Here is a 14071-nt window from a genome sequence, read left to right as displayed (position 1 = left end):
AAAAGAAATTAGGCATCAGCCCTATAATGCTTACCCAGGGTAGAGACAAACTTGTTTTTTCTCCTTGGTTGGGTAACTGTTGTTTTCTTAGTTTTAAGTTTTCATTTGGTCAGAAGGTGCTTTCTTTGGAAGTGTGGTCTTTTTTTTCCCTAATATATACACATTAGTGTTTCAAGCACTGATATAATATATACATATAATAATAATAATATATATGAGGCATTTCTGCCCATAAATTTTACAAATCTTTACATTAAGCATATGTCATTCACTATCTTTACAATGAATCAATATTCATTTAACTTGTCTTGAGTCATACTGGTATGTGGTGTTAATAGACTTAATACCAAATTCAAATACTTCTTTTTTTTCTTTTTGATTTGTTTCAAACTGTGGTTCAACCATTTGCTTTAATGGTAAAAGAAGCATTGTCTTGTTTTTTAGAGTCGAGTCATTTGGAGCAGCAACTTGAAGAAGCTAATTCTGTGAGGCGAGAATTAGATGATGCTTTTAGACAAATCAAGGCTTATGAAAAACAAATCAAAACTTTACAACAAGAAAGGGAAGAGCTAAATAAGGTAAAAATATATGAATAAATTGTTAAAGCCTTTTCTGTTTTCTTCATTTTCTATGATCATAATACTGATAGTCTGTTTTAATCTTTTAAAAGTTGATCTATACATTTAAGAATTGTTTTGATGTATATCATTTGATTATTATCTTGTAATGAAGAAATTGAATGTCCTTAAGGCTTTTAAGGAAAGAATATTTAGTTTATTTGGAAAGTTAATTAAAAGACTTGATTAAAAGTGAATGTTGTTGAAAAAGAAACATTTTGAAGAAATATACTAGTAGAATGTATTTAGTATGTATGGGAAAATTTAAAATGCAGGAACATTTTCATTATTTATTGCTGATAGGAACATTTTTAAAAGATCATAATTAAAATCACTGATTTAGTTATTTTTACAGAATGTCAGTTTTCTTTCAAAGCAGTATGGATAAACAAACTAAAGTCATTTTCTTAAGAACGTTGTGTAGAATTGAAAACAGTATTGGAAGCATCAACAAAATTTACTGATAGCTAAGGCTCTGCAACACAGTCATATAAAGTAATAATATTCAAGCAATAGAGAAAATACCTGAACCACATAATGTTAGGTATTGTGGCTTTCATTAACAAATGAAAAAAATGTTGGGATTAACACTTTATAATGCAAACAAATGATCAGTAATTTAAGGAACGATCTAAATTATGTTCAATGATGTAATATATTATGCACTGATTAATATATAATGAAATCCTTCTGGGGAAAATTTATAAATCTTCCTACCAATAAAGATCTAGAAGAAATTAAAAATAACAACCTTTAAATAAAAACTGTATAATAACAAATTGATTGTTGATGCAGTTAATCCCAAAGAACTAATAGACAAAATTATTAAAGATTAAATTGAATTAGATAAGAACATTTTTTTTGCATTTCCTGCAATTTCAAGCAATGGTTAGTATTGCTCTATCTAAATTTATGGCCATTTTAATAATATTTGGCATTTATAGCAGATAAATATTTTATTTGCTTTAATGATAGATAATATTTTAATAATAGTGTTTTCTGATATGAGTGGTTTAACGCTAGGTTGTTTTATTGGTAGGATTTCTCAGTCAAATTTAGCTAACATAATAAAGATGAAAATATGATATCTAGATTTTATAGCAGTAGGTATTTTTCCAGTTTTAAATAGGGTCTTTTATTTTTATTTTTTATTTTTTTTGGTAGTGCTGGGGATTGAACCCAGTGCTAGGCAAGCATTCTACCAACTGAGCTATACCCCCAACCCTCCTTAAATAGGTGTTAATACTAAAAATCTTTTTAGAATATTTGGAGAAAAGGAAAATGCCTAAAAGAAACAGATTATATGCATAAAGAATTTTAAGAGATTTGCTTAATAGAGTACAGACGGTAAAAAAGGAATTCATTTTCTCCTCATCCTTGCTAACATTTGTTATCTTTTGTCTTTTTTTTTTTTTTAATAATAGCCATTCTAGGAGTTGTAAGTGGTAACTTATGTGATTTTGGTTTTTATTTCTGTGGTTATTTAGTAATGTTGAATATCTTTTTACTTACCCCTTGACTCTTTGCATGTCTTCTTTAGAACAATGTCCATTCAGATCCTTTGCCATTTTCTAATAGGGCTAGCAAATATTCTATTTTTATAATACCAAATTGTTTTCCAGTATACCAGATTAAATTCTTCCCAGTAGTGTATAGGAATTTCTAAGTTCAACATTATTTTGTACTTCCAGACTTATTACTTTTGACTAAACTAGTCTAAATTGAGGTTTCAAGTCTAAAATAATTTTTATTGTGATTTTGATTTGCATTTCTCTAATTACTAAAGTGTTCACAAGTATTTACACGTCTACTCATCATTTATATTTCTTTTTTTCCCAAAGTGGCTTTTAATATTCCTTTTACATTTTTCTGCCCAGTTATTTGTCTTTTTCTTATTGGTTTGTAAAAATCCTTAAAAATTTCTGGACATGTTAACCTTTTGTCAGTTATATATTTTAAAGATACCTACCCGTGGCTTGTTTATTTACTTTCTTTTACTTTTGATTAACTGAAGCTCTTAGGTTTAATGTAGTCAGGCTTGTCAGTACTTCTGTGTTAGTACATTTGTTGGATTGTACAGTATTAAGAAATCTGAGGTTAAAAAAAATCATTAAATTTTTATCTTTTAATTTTTAAGTTTGATCATTCTTATTTATGTCTTTAAAACCACTGGAAATTTAGTTTTTTTGTATCATGTGAGATAAGGGTTCAACTTTTCTTTTTTCCATAGGACTCACCCATTGATCATTTGCTAAAAAGGCCTTCTTTTTACAGTATTGTGGGATTTCACCTCTCTTATATGTATGAGATTTTCATATTTGTATAAGTCTGCAACTCTATTCCTTGAAAACTGTGATGGAAATGTGATTAAAATTACATCAAATCTATCAACATCAGGAGAATTAACATAATATTGTGAAGTTTTGTTTTAATTATTAATATTCTGAGTGCACACACAAAAGTGAAGAGCAGAGCAGGTTGTTAACAATTACATACAGCAGATATTAACCACATGGCTTCCTTGTATGCCAGTTTTTATCTATAGGGCAATGCCCTGAGAGCTGGCTGGATGAAACCCTTCACATGAGAAATCTGTATTGTGAAGGAGGAACCTCAAAAACATTTACCATGTGTTAATAGAGAAAAGAGGTAGCTGCTTGCTTCTTAATCCTATTTCCCCCTTCGAGAGAGTCTTCTAGGAAGTGTAAAGTGAAATTTTGGGTTGTTTCTCTAAGCCTTTGGAAAATAATTAATTACTCCAAAGAAAAGATAAGCTGGAGGTTCCAGCATCACTAAGAAAAAGTCTCCATTGGCTAGGTTGTCTTCCACTTCACCTTGAAATGTTAACACATTTCCTGCAGAAGGTAAATTTCTGGAGTTTTCTCACTATTGAAATTAGTCATAAATTACTTTCTATATTTGCATTTAGTCTAGGTCCCAAGTGTCAATAAAATTTGTTCAGAGGGCTAATAATGCAATAACAAAAATAGTTTTTCTGCAGTTTCAGTCTTTTAATCCATAAACTTGATATCTTTTTGTATACTTCAAGTCATTTAAAATATTCTTTCATAAAATTCATACAGGTAGTGTTTTCTTTTCCTAAATTTATTATTCTATTTTTCACATTTTAAAAGAGATCTTTAAAATTTATGTCTTCTCTATTGATTTTGTTCTAAATAATATCATTCAACTCTTGATGATAATGGGATATAAAAATAGGCTCCTTGAAATTTCCTGGAAATATGGACAAATTTTTTTTCTCCTTTTGGATGTTTATAATTTCTTTCATCGTCTTATTACATTAGCCAGGACTTAATGTTGAGTAAAAGTGCTGATAGCAGGTATCCTTACTTTTTTTTTTTTTTTCTCCTTTAGTAGTAGAGCTTGAACTCAATACCTCACTCACTGAGCTGTATCCTCATCCCTTTTCCATTTTATTTTTGGGGTTGAGACTTTCTACATTGCCCAATGGCCTTGAACTTGTGATCTTCCTGCCTCAGCCCAAGTAGCTGGTATTACAGGTGTGTACCACAACACCTGGCTCTAAAGGAGAGTACTTTTTTGTGGGGTTGTTCTGGGGGATCAAAATTAGAGCCTCACTCATGCTAGGCAAATACTCTATCAGTAAGCCAAATTCCCAGCACAGTAGGCATCCTTATCTTGTTCCTAATTTTTTAAAATTTGTTTTAATTAGTTACACATGACAGTACAATGATCTTGACATATCATACATTTGAATCAGATGGGGTATAATTCCTCATTTTTCTGAGTGTACAGGTTGCAGAATTACATTGGTCATGCAATCACGCGTATATACCCATGTCTTTGATATTTTATTACTAATAATGCTTGCTCTTAAGATTTTAGAAAGTATTTTCTAAGAGGTAAGGAAATTGCTTTCTATTCCTATTTTGATGATTTTTTAAATTAAGAATAGGTATTTGCTTGCCCTGGTGGCACACACCTATAATTCTAGCAACTTGAGAGTTTCAGGCAGGAAAATCACAAGTTTGAGACCAATCTCAAGCAACCTTTCAAGATCCCTGTCTCAAGACAAAAACATAAAAACAAAAAAAATGGACTGGGCCAAACATGATGGCATACATATGTAATCCCAGCTGCTGGGAAGATTAAAGCAGGTGTTTCGCAAATTTGAAGTCTGCCTGGCAACTTAGCAAGACCCTGTCCCAAAATTAAAAAAGGGATGTGGTTAAATGGTTAAGTGCCCCCAGGTTAATCCCTGGTACAAAAACAAAAACAATGAACTGGGGGTATATGGAGCTCAGTGATAAGATGCCTCTGAGTTCAAACCTAGTACCCTCTCCCAATGGAGTGGGCATTGAATTTATTAAATATGCATTCTGTACTCTTAAATCTGTACTCTTATTGATAATTATTATATTCTTTTAATGATCTGTGCAGTTAATTAGATTATAGACCATTTTTTATTATTAAACCACTGTTACAATTTTAAAATTAAGCCTAAATTGCACATTATTTTCTATATAATAATGATATATGATATAATAATGATATATATATAATAATGATATAGGTAAAATCTGTACAGCAAATTATCTCTTCTAATAGCACTCAGATTCTAAGTGCTTTACCTTGTTATGCTTGAATTCGGGACCCCCAAAGACCACCAGAGACCCAAGATGGATGTAAACAGCAAAGAGGTGTTTATTTCGAGCTAGCTCGGTCCTCCGCACGCGCACACACACAGCAACTGGTGACACTGAGAGGCCCTGAGCCCAGGGTTTGCAGCATTTTTATACATTTTTTGGAGAGGGCAGGGACTTCACATACATCATAGCCTCTTCTAGCAAATCATCACACACCTCGAGAAAATCAAATAACAACTCTAAAACATGATTAGCACATTCACTGGCAGGAACAATTTGGGTAGGGGTGATTGGTCAGTACAAAAGGGGTATTCGTTTGAACTGATTGGTTTAAGCCAAGAGGGGTGTACGTGCTGAACTACATGGTTTCCCAACTTGTTATCAACTACCATAAACTACTGGGAGGGTCGTCTGGCATCCCAGGTATTTCCCTGTCTCATGCTGATTGGTGGCTGCTAGGGGGTTGCTATGGATCTCCACCTAGCCTGACTGAGTCAGAGACACTGGCACAGCAGATCTCTCCTGTTATTTGTAGATAAACAACTTAGCAGGGTGGGAATGTGCTTAAGAGTGCTTTGTGGATTTTTCCAAGGACAAAGGCCGTGTCCCTTCCTTGGACAGGCTTTGCTCTGAGATAGAGGCTGGTTTTTCAACCTATGTTAAATTGTTTAATCTTCATCACAATCCCATAAAATAGGTATTTTTGAAAATTATTCTTATTTTACTAGTGAAACTGAATATTGAGAGAATAAGTTGCTCAAGGTTATTAGAGATGGAAAGTGATGGAAGTAGAATTTCAGTACATGGAGTGTAGCTCCAGAATTTGTGTATATTAACATATATCACTGGAACTGACTTAAAGGACTTTTACCTTTGTTTCCATTAATGAGACTGGCTCATAATATTTCTGTTGCTTTTCTTGAATTTTTTTGGTCAAGATTACATGTCTAGTAGAATCAGTTGGGTGACATTGCCTTTTTTTTTCCTCTTGAAAAGATTGTATAGATGAACTCTCCATTAGAGTAACTACCTATAAAGTCATCTGCAGCTTCTGGTTCTTCTCCACCGTTGGGATGGGGAATTTTATTGACTGTTGATTCAGTTACTTTAATTGTTGTAGGGCTTTTAGGGCTTTAATTTTTATAGGATAATTGTGAAAACAATATTGAGAAATTGTATTTTCTAGGATTTTTTCATTTTATAAGTTAAGAAATTTATTGGCATTGAGTTCTTAATGGTATTTTTCTATTATCTTTTTTGACTTCTTTTAGATTTTTTGTTGTAGCTTCTTTTTCTTTCCTAATACTATTTAGTTGTATCTGTATGCTAGTTTCCTTGATTGGTCTTACCACATATGCCTTTGTTGTGGCTTTGTTGATCCTCATTGGCTGGCTTTTGGCTTTATTTATTTATTTATTTAAAGAATTTTTTTTTTTAGTTGTAGATGGACACAATACCTTTATTTTGTTTATTTATTTTTTTATGTGGTGCTGAGGATTGAACCCAGTGCTTCATACTTGTTAGGCGAGTGCTCTACCACTAAGCCACAGCCCCAGCCCCGGCTTCTGGCTTTATTGATCCTCATTGTTCTGTCATTTTTATTTCATTGCTTTATGTTCTTTATTATCTTGTTCCTCATATTGGGGGAAGGGTGTTGTTCTAACTTCTTAAGTAGAATCTCATTGAATTTCAACTTGTGTTTCCTTTCTAAGTATTTCAGAGTATGGGTTCCCTCTATAGTTCTACTGTATCACCAACTTTTAGTATATAATAATCATTTTTTGTTGTTTATATTTTAATTTTTCTTACTTGTTTAAATATATTTATGATTTTTCATTGACCAATGAGATATATGTGTGTATTTTAAATTTTCACTATAAAATTATTTCAGTATATAGAATTAATATCTTTTTATTAGAATTTAATTGTGATGTTGTTAAAGAACTTAAATTTTTATAATATTTGTTCTTTGAAATCAACTCAGATTTGCTTCATGGCTTAAGAGTGCTCTATTTTAAAAAAAATATTCACTGTGTGTTCTTGAAAAGACCCTGTGTTTCCAATACAGGATACAAATAAGCTCTTATACATGTGAAGAAGCTTATTACTAGAACTGAGTCATCTTTATATTCACTATTTTTTTCCTGCTTTGTTTCTGTATTAATGTTTAAGAAATTGATATCTCTCATCATGGTGATATAGTTTTCAATTTTTCTCTGAAGTTCTAGTAATTATTTTTACTGTATTTTGAGACTACCTTATAGAACACATTAAAAGTTCTGAATGTTTTTTATTCCTAGTGTATTGAATTTTAGGATTGCTTTATATTTCCTATCCCCAATAGTCCTTTTTCTACTGAAGTCTAGATTTCATTTCTTTTTTTTTTTCTTTTTTTAAGCAGCAAAGAGGTGTTTATTGTGAGCTAGCTTGGTCCTCCACGCACACACAGCAACTGGTGACGCTGAGAGTTTCCGAGCCCAGGGTTTGCAGCATTTTTATACACTCTTTGGGGAAGGCAGGGAATTCACATACATCATAGCATCTCTTAGCAAATCATCACACAATGCGGGAAAATCATAAAACAACTCTAAAACATGATTAGCACATTCACTGCGGGAACAAGTTGGGTACAGGTGATTGGCTAGTACAAGAGGGAGATTCGTTTGAACTGATTGGTTTAAGCCATGAGGGGTGTACTTGCTGAACTACATGATTTCCCAACATGTTATCAACAACCATAAACTACTGGGAGGGTCATCTGGCACCCCAGGTATCTTTACTGTCTCATGCTGATTGGTGGCTGCTAGAGGTTTGCTTTGGGTCCTCACCTAGCCTGACTGAGTCACCGCAGATCTTTCCTGTTATTTGTAGATAAACAACTCAGCAGGGTGGGTATGTGCCTAGCAGTGCCCTGTGGGTCTTTCCAAGGACATGGGTCACACCCCTTTCCTTAGACAGGCTTTGCTCTGAGGTAGAGGTTGTTTTTTCATTCCCCCCTTTGTCTAGAAACTTGGGAACCAATCAGGATTCCCTCAGTTGGGGGCCTATTTGGGCAGGCTCTACATCTTGGTAAATAGTAACCCTCAGGGAACAGTCTTCAACTTCCCAGACTCACTCAAAATTGGCCTCCTAGATCTAACCTGATTCGATTTATCTATCTATACTGTGTATCTATTTCTGGCTTCATTCCCCCCTCTAATTTTAGGAACTCCTTATTGCTGTAAGGAGAAGGAGTGAAGGGCTTGTTCTGGCTGCTTCAGAGCTGAAAGGGGGCATCCAACGTGAGGGGGCTCGATGACATGGGGGACGACGTGGGGGACATGAGTTCCCTTTTAGAAGTCAGTTCCATTTGAAGTCTGGTTGGGGAAACAGGTTGTCATCTGGGGATGGTGCTTCTATGAGAGAAGCAAAAACCACGAGTACTGAATAAATGTTGCAGCAGATGGAACATATCGCTGTATAATAGAAGTTTCCTCACAGGCTTTAACATCCCCAGTTATCAGGAATGTAAACATAACATTTAACTTTTAGTGTTACAAATGTCCTTTCCCCATAAGATACAGTTTAATAATTTAATGTCATCTGATCTTGTAAAATCTTTTTACTAGTATGACCTCTGTGTCTAATAGAGAAACCTTTAGTTCTGTTACTTAGGGCTGCATAATCATACTAGCAAACACCAAGCCTACCTGTGTAGGTTAGGAATATTTGTAGGCCTTAAACTAAAAACTACTCTGGCAGTTCCTCTTGATAGTTTCTTTTGATAGTTATCAGGCATTCCTGCCTAAGAATCTCTTTTGTAGCCTCTAGTCTTACTTATTCTTGGGGGCTAACACAAGGTATATACCTTAAGTTACATTTAACTATTATTGTTATTATTATTATTATTATTATTATTATTATTACTTAAAATGCCCAGGAATAACTGTGCTTTGGTTTTAACTGTCTTTGCTAAGTGTTTAAGATGAAGCAAACTGACTTTTGTTTCTATCTATTGTTAACAGTCAGCTTAGTTTCCATGGGAGTCCTGGGAGAATTTTACTGCAGCTTCTCTGTTCTCATAGTGCCATTTGCGCTAGGATGGGTCCAGGTCTTGCTTGACCTTGTGGCTTCCCGTGGAAGCATCAGGGATGTCTCCCTTCTCCGATAACCCTCCTCTTCATAGCAAAAGCACTGGTTGCCTTTCTGTTCTCCAGTGGTCTCATTAATCTCCCGGATCAGGAGGTTATGTGGCCCAGAGTTGCAAAGCTTTTTAAAGAAATCCCCTTCGCGCTGGATTCAGACTGACTCAGAGGGCAAGAGCCAAATATTGGTTTTCTTGGCATTTTAATTTAACTTTAATTTTAAAACTTAAACATCTAGCAAATAAATTTCAGCAGCTTTATATTAAGAGTACTGGGCTTTAATGTCTATCTGTTTATCCTGTAGGTGATAACTCACTATCTTAAATTAACCCAGGTTGTGAGTTCTTAAAGCAGTACCTCAGCAAAACATTAACAGGCAATCTTTAGACCATTTATAAGAAAACTACAGAACAAAATTAACAAGAGTAAAAACATATTTAGTTCATCTAATAGCTACCTTGAACTTTGCAGAGTTATACATTATACCCCCTGTTTGAGATCCTAGTACTCTTGACAAAAACTAACTTTTGGTCACAATTTTAAATGTACTGAAATCTGGCCTACTTCTTTTGTAGTCATTCTCACATGTACTAAGATGGGACACAGAGCCTTACCTCAGGTATGGCAGGGCTCTTCATAATTAAGTAAAGTGCTCTAGTTCTGAAGCTGATCTTTGCTTTTTAAACATCATTTTACAAAGCTTACATAAATTGTTGCTCAAGTTCACATAAATATCAGCTAACGCAATATGATATCACATCTAAAACATGAACTAAAGGCTAAAAGCTTTTAACCTTTTGTAGAAAAGTGGCAAAGTACTTTTGTGTTTTACAGTGTTAACCTTTACACAGATTAGGCTCTCATTAACTTAAAAATATACTTAAATTTTACCTCAGTGTAAAAAGTAACATAAAACTTTGCACATCCTATTGATAACAGGTCCAGTTTTAGAACATCAAATGATATAAATAAATCTCCAATGTGTTTTTCATTTAAGCCTAAAATTACCATACAACTTTAGAACACCAGCTTGATATAATGCTCTTTTAAAGCTTCTACCTTACAGACTTGTATACCTGGAAGATACGAACACCTTTAATAGCACAACAATCACATTAATGTTTTTATATTAACCAAGTTTAGCTCTTAAAGAAATAACATATTACAGTATTGCAAAATAACAGTTGTTGTTTAACCATAGTTGTAAAATTTTTAATTTCTTTAAGATTACTTCTCAAAAAACTTACATATATAATCAACTTACACAGACCTTTATCATTTTCTTAAATCTATATAGCCAATGTACACAGACCTGCTTCATCACTTACTTAAACCCTCTTATTTACTTAATTACATAGACTCTCTTATCCAGAAACACATTTTTCTTCTATAAAATCCATACCTAGAACCTTCTAATTTCTTTTTTCCATCTGTTAACCTCCTTTTCTGTTCACATTTTGAAACAAACTTTGTAAATTTCTGAATTTAGGCAGATTATGTCAGACATCAACATTTTATTAGTTTTTTTTTTGATCACCTAGGAAAAATTTATAAGCTTAATTTTAAAGACATATTTACTTTCATCTGTTTACCCAATTTAAATTGAACCGTTTAAATCATGTGAATCAAAGATATTTGGATTCATTTTTTAAAATTTTTCTTGCACGCTCTATATATCTGCCAAATTTCATAAAGATATCATTATTTTCATCTGTTGACAACACATAATACAAGTGTGCACACATAACACCACAGTAAAGGCCTTCCTTGTAGCTTTTCGAAGGTGAAATCTCCATTGCAGTGTTTAAAAATTCCACAGTTGATATCAACACATTATTGCCCATGTCTTAAAGGGCCAGAAACAAATACAAAAAAAAAAAAAAAAAGACACAGGACAGATAGACAGAAGGGAGCTCCAGACTATGGCTGACAGACAGGAACTTTTAAAACCAGATAAGAGAGGAATCTCCAAGTTTCTAACTCCCATTTAATTATGACTCCTACACCAGTGGCACTATAGATGTCCCCACGAGTAGACCAGATGTTCTCACAGAGGGGCAACCAGAAGTGTAAAATCAAGGGTCTCAGTGTGGTGATTTTACTGCATTCAGTGTCTCCTTCTTTTTAATAGAGATGGAGCAATCCTTGCAGTCCAGGGAAGGAAGGAGGGAGTTTCCTGAAGCAAAAGGGGCTTCAGCAGCTGCTGGGAGTCCCTGAGTCCCTCCTTTTACTAAAAGGATTAGCTCCTTTGGTTAGGTCCAATCCCAGACACGCTGGCATATCTCCTAACTTTCCAGTAGTCAGTTCTCAAAAGTTAATCCTCTGTTTGCAGTTGTTTCCAGTGCTAGGCTTCCCCAAGAATGCAGAACAGGGGCTCTTCTAGAGTCCCCTCTGGGGTGCCAAAATTTGTGACTGAAAGTTCGGTTCCTGTCCTCGAAGCCAATTAATGCCAATTTAATAATGAGGACAGGGTTTTGAGAAAAAGAAAAAGGGAGATATCAAAGTTCTTAGATCCCCAGCAGGCATTTCCCACTGTAGTGGGTACACTCAAGCCAACTACGGGAAGAAAAGAAAACATTGCTTCCCTAATCTCATTTAACAAAGGGGAGTAAAGTTTATCAAAGTTCATTAAAACACAGCTAAAAGGGGTGTAAAAGGTGAGAACAGAAAAGCTGGTGGTTCTATTGACTTTTGGTCCCTTACAGGGAAGCAAGAGAAGCATACCAGGGACATTTTCAGGCTAAAATTTAGCTAAAGTTACCTCCACACATCTAAGACAGATTGGAACTTGGGACTTGTCTAAAGTAAAACAATGCCATCACACTGAACAGAGACACAGACAAAAAGACACACAAAGACACAGATTCCCTTTTCAGATTGTCGACAAAAACAGAAGTTGGTGCTGGCCCCAAGCCAACTGGGGCCTTCCCCTCAGACAGATAGATTGGGGGAGTATCCCCCTCAGATTGAGTCTGACAACCCTAGATTGGGAGGTTAGTTCCCTTGTCAGGATGTTGGAGTGAAGGCGGACAGGACAATAGAAACAAACACACATAGCACAAAATTTGCAGCGCGGCCACAGAATTCACAGCACGTTGTGGATTGCTACCCAGAAACTAAAAGCAGAGGCGGACGGAGGATCTGTCAGCTACAAAATACTTTACTAAATACAAAATACTTTATTAAAGGCAATCCACTCATAACTCAGAAGGGGCTGGGGACGTCTCCCACAAACCCCGTCTGCTGCTCTTCGGTGCGTCCACCTGGACCTTTTGCCGACCACAAAATAAAGAACCAGAACCTGCAGGCAACCAGAGTACAGAAAATTACAGATTGGCAATGCCTTTACTTACCAGCCGGGTTTTCATCACCTCTCGATCAGGGTGACTGAGTAGGCTTATAAGGGGAATCCCAGATGAGCCCCCATATGTTATGCTCGAATTCAGGACCCCCAAAAGACCATCAGAGACCAAGATCGATGTAAGCAGCAAAGAGGTGTTATTGCAAGCTAGCTCAGTCCTCCGCACGCACACAGCAACTGATGACGCTGAGAGGCAGATTTCATTTCTTAATCTGTTATAGCAAACTGCCTTTAACTGGTGAGCTTAGCTATTTATTTATTTATTTATTTATTTACTTATTTACTTATTTACTTACTTAATTATTTACTTAGTGGTGCCTGGAGCCTTGTGTGTGCTAGACAGCACTCTACCACTTAGCCACATCCCCAGCCCCATTTTATATTTATTTTGATTATTGATGTCCATAGGCATGTTTCTACCACTTTTATTTTTTCCTTTCTGTTTGTCATGCTTTTTTATGCTTCTTTTTTTGTCTTTTTTCCCTTTTTAAAAAATTTTTAAGTACATATAATGTTCATCATAATATATTTATATATTTGTCATTATCTAGTGTTAAATACATATACTGTGCAGCAAATCATCAGAATTTTTTAATTTTGCAAAATCTTTTCTTAATGTTCTTGTTTTCTTATTTTTATTTTACTTTTCTACTCTTTCTAGTCTTTGGTTGTTGTTTTTAATTTTGCCATAAATATTAAGTGTCTAAATTTAATCTTAAGCTACTCCTCCCCTCAAATAATATGAAGGCTTTTAATTCTCTTATCTTCCCAATATATATGCTATTTTTGACAAATATTTTAGTGATTATAACCTTTACTGTACACATTAGACATTTTATAATGAAATCATTTATCATTTCTTTATATTCACATTCATGTTTACCAGTTTCTTAGCCCTTCATTTCTCTTGCATTAAATTTTCCTTCTAAGAACATTTTTCTTTCTCCTTAAATAAACCAGTAGAAGTTTCCTTAGTGTATATTTGATTTTGGTAAGCTTTGACAACTTTTATTCATATGAAACCTTATACTTGAAAAGTAATTATTTTGAGTATAGATTTTAGTTATTTTTGTCTTCTCTTTGGAAATATTTATCAGTGTTCCTATTTCTGTTGTTACTTATATATCTTTTTTTTATAGTGGGGAATAGGTGATTTTTCCTATTTTTGCTGTTTCTTTTAAAGTCTTATTTCTCTAGTGTTATTCAGATTCATATTTTGAATCTATCTGGGTTTGAGTTTCTTTTTCTTTATTCATAAATATGGAGCGGGATGTGTTTAATTTTAACACTTTTTTTCATTTCTAAATGTTGTATAAAGTTCTTTTATAAATCTGCTTGGTT

The 14071-nt window shown here is 34.1% G+C and overlaps 1 protein-coding gene across 22 annotated transcripts in view; it reads left to right on the top strand.

Annotated features, from left to right (window-relative positions):
- Cdc42bpa (CDC42 binding protein kinase alpha) overlaps positions 1–14071 on the top strand; it is a 311232-nt gene that overhangs the window by 179376 nt on the left and 117785 nt on the right. For all 22 annotated transcript variants that reach the window (XM_040277554.2, XM_040277548.2, XM_040277549.2 and 19 more), the window contains one exon: positions 445–578. In XM_040277554.2, coding sequence (XP_040133488.1) covers positions 445–578 — 134 coding nt within the window. The remainder of the gene's footprint in view (positions 1–444; positions 579–14071) is intronic.

The sequence above is a fragment of the Ictidomys tridecemlineatus genome, chromosome 10, assembly GCF_052094955.1.
Source record: "Ictidomys tridecemlineatus isolate mIctTri1 chromosome 10, mIctTri1.hap1, whole genome shotgun sequence".
NCBI lineage: Eukaryota > Metazoa > Chordata > Mammalia > Rodentia > Sciuridae > Ictidomys > Ictidomys tridecemlineatus.
This window is presented reverse-complemented; position numbering and strand designations above follow the sequence as displayed.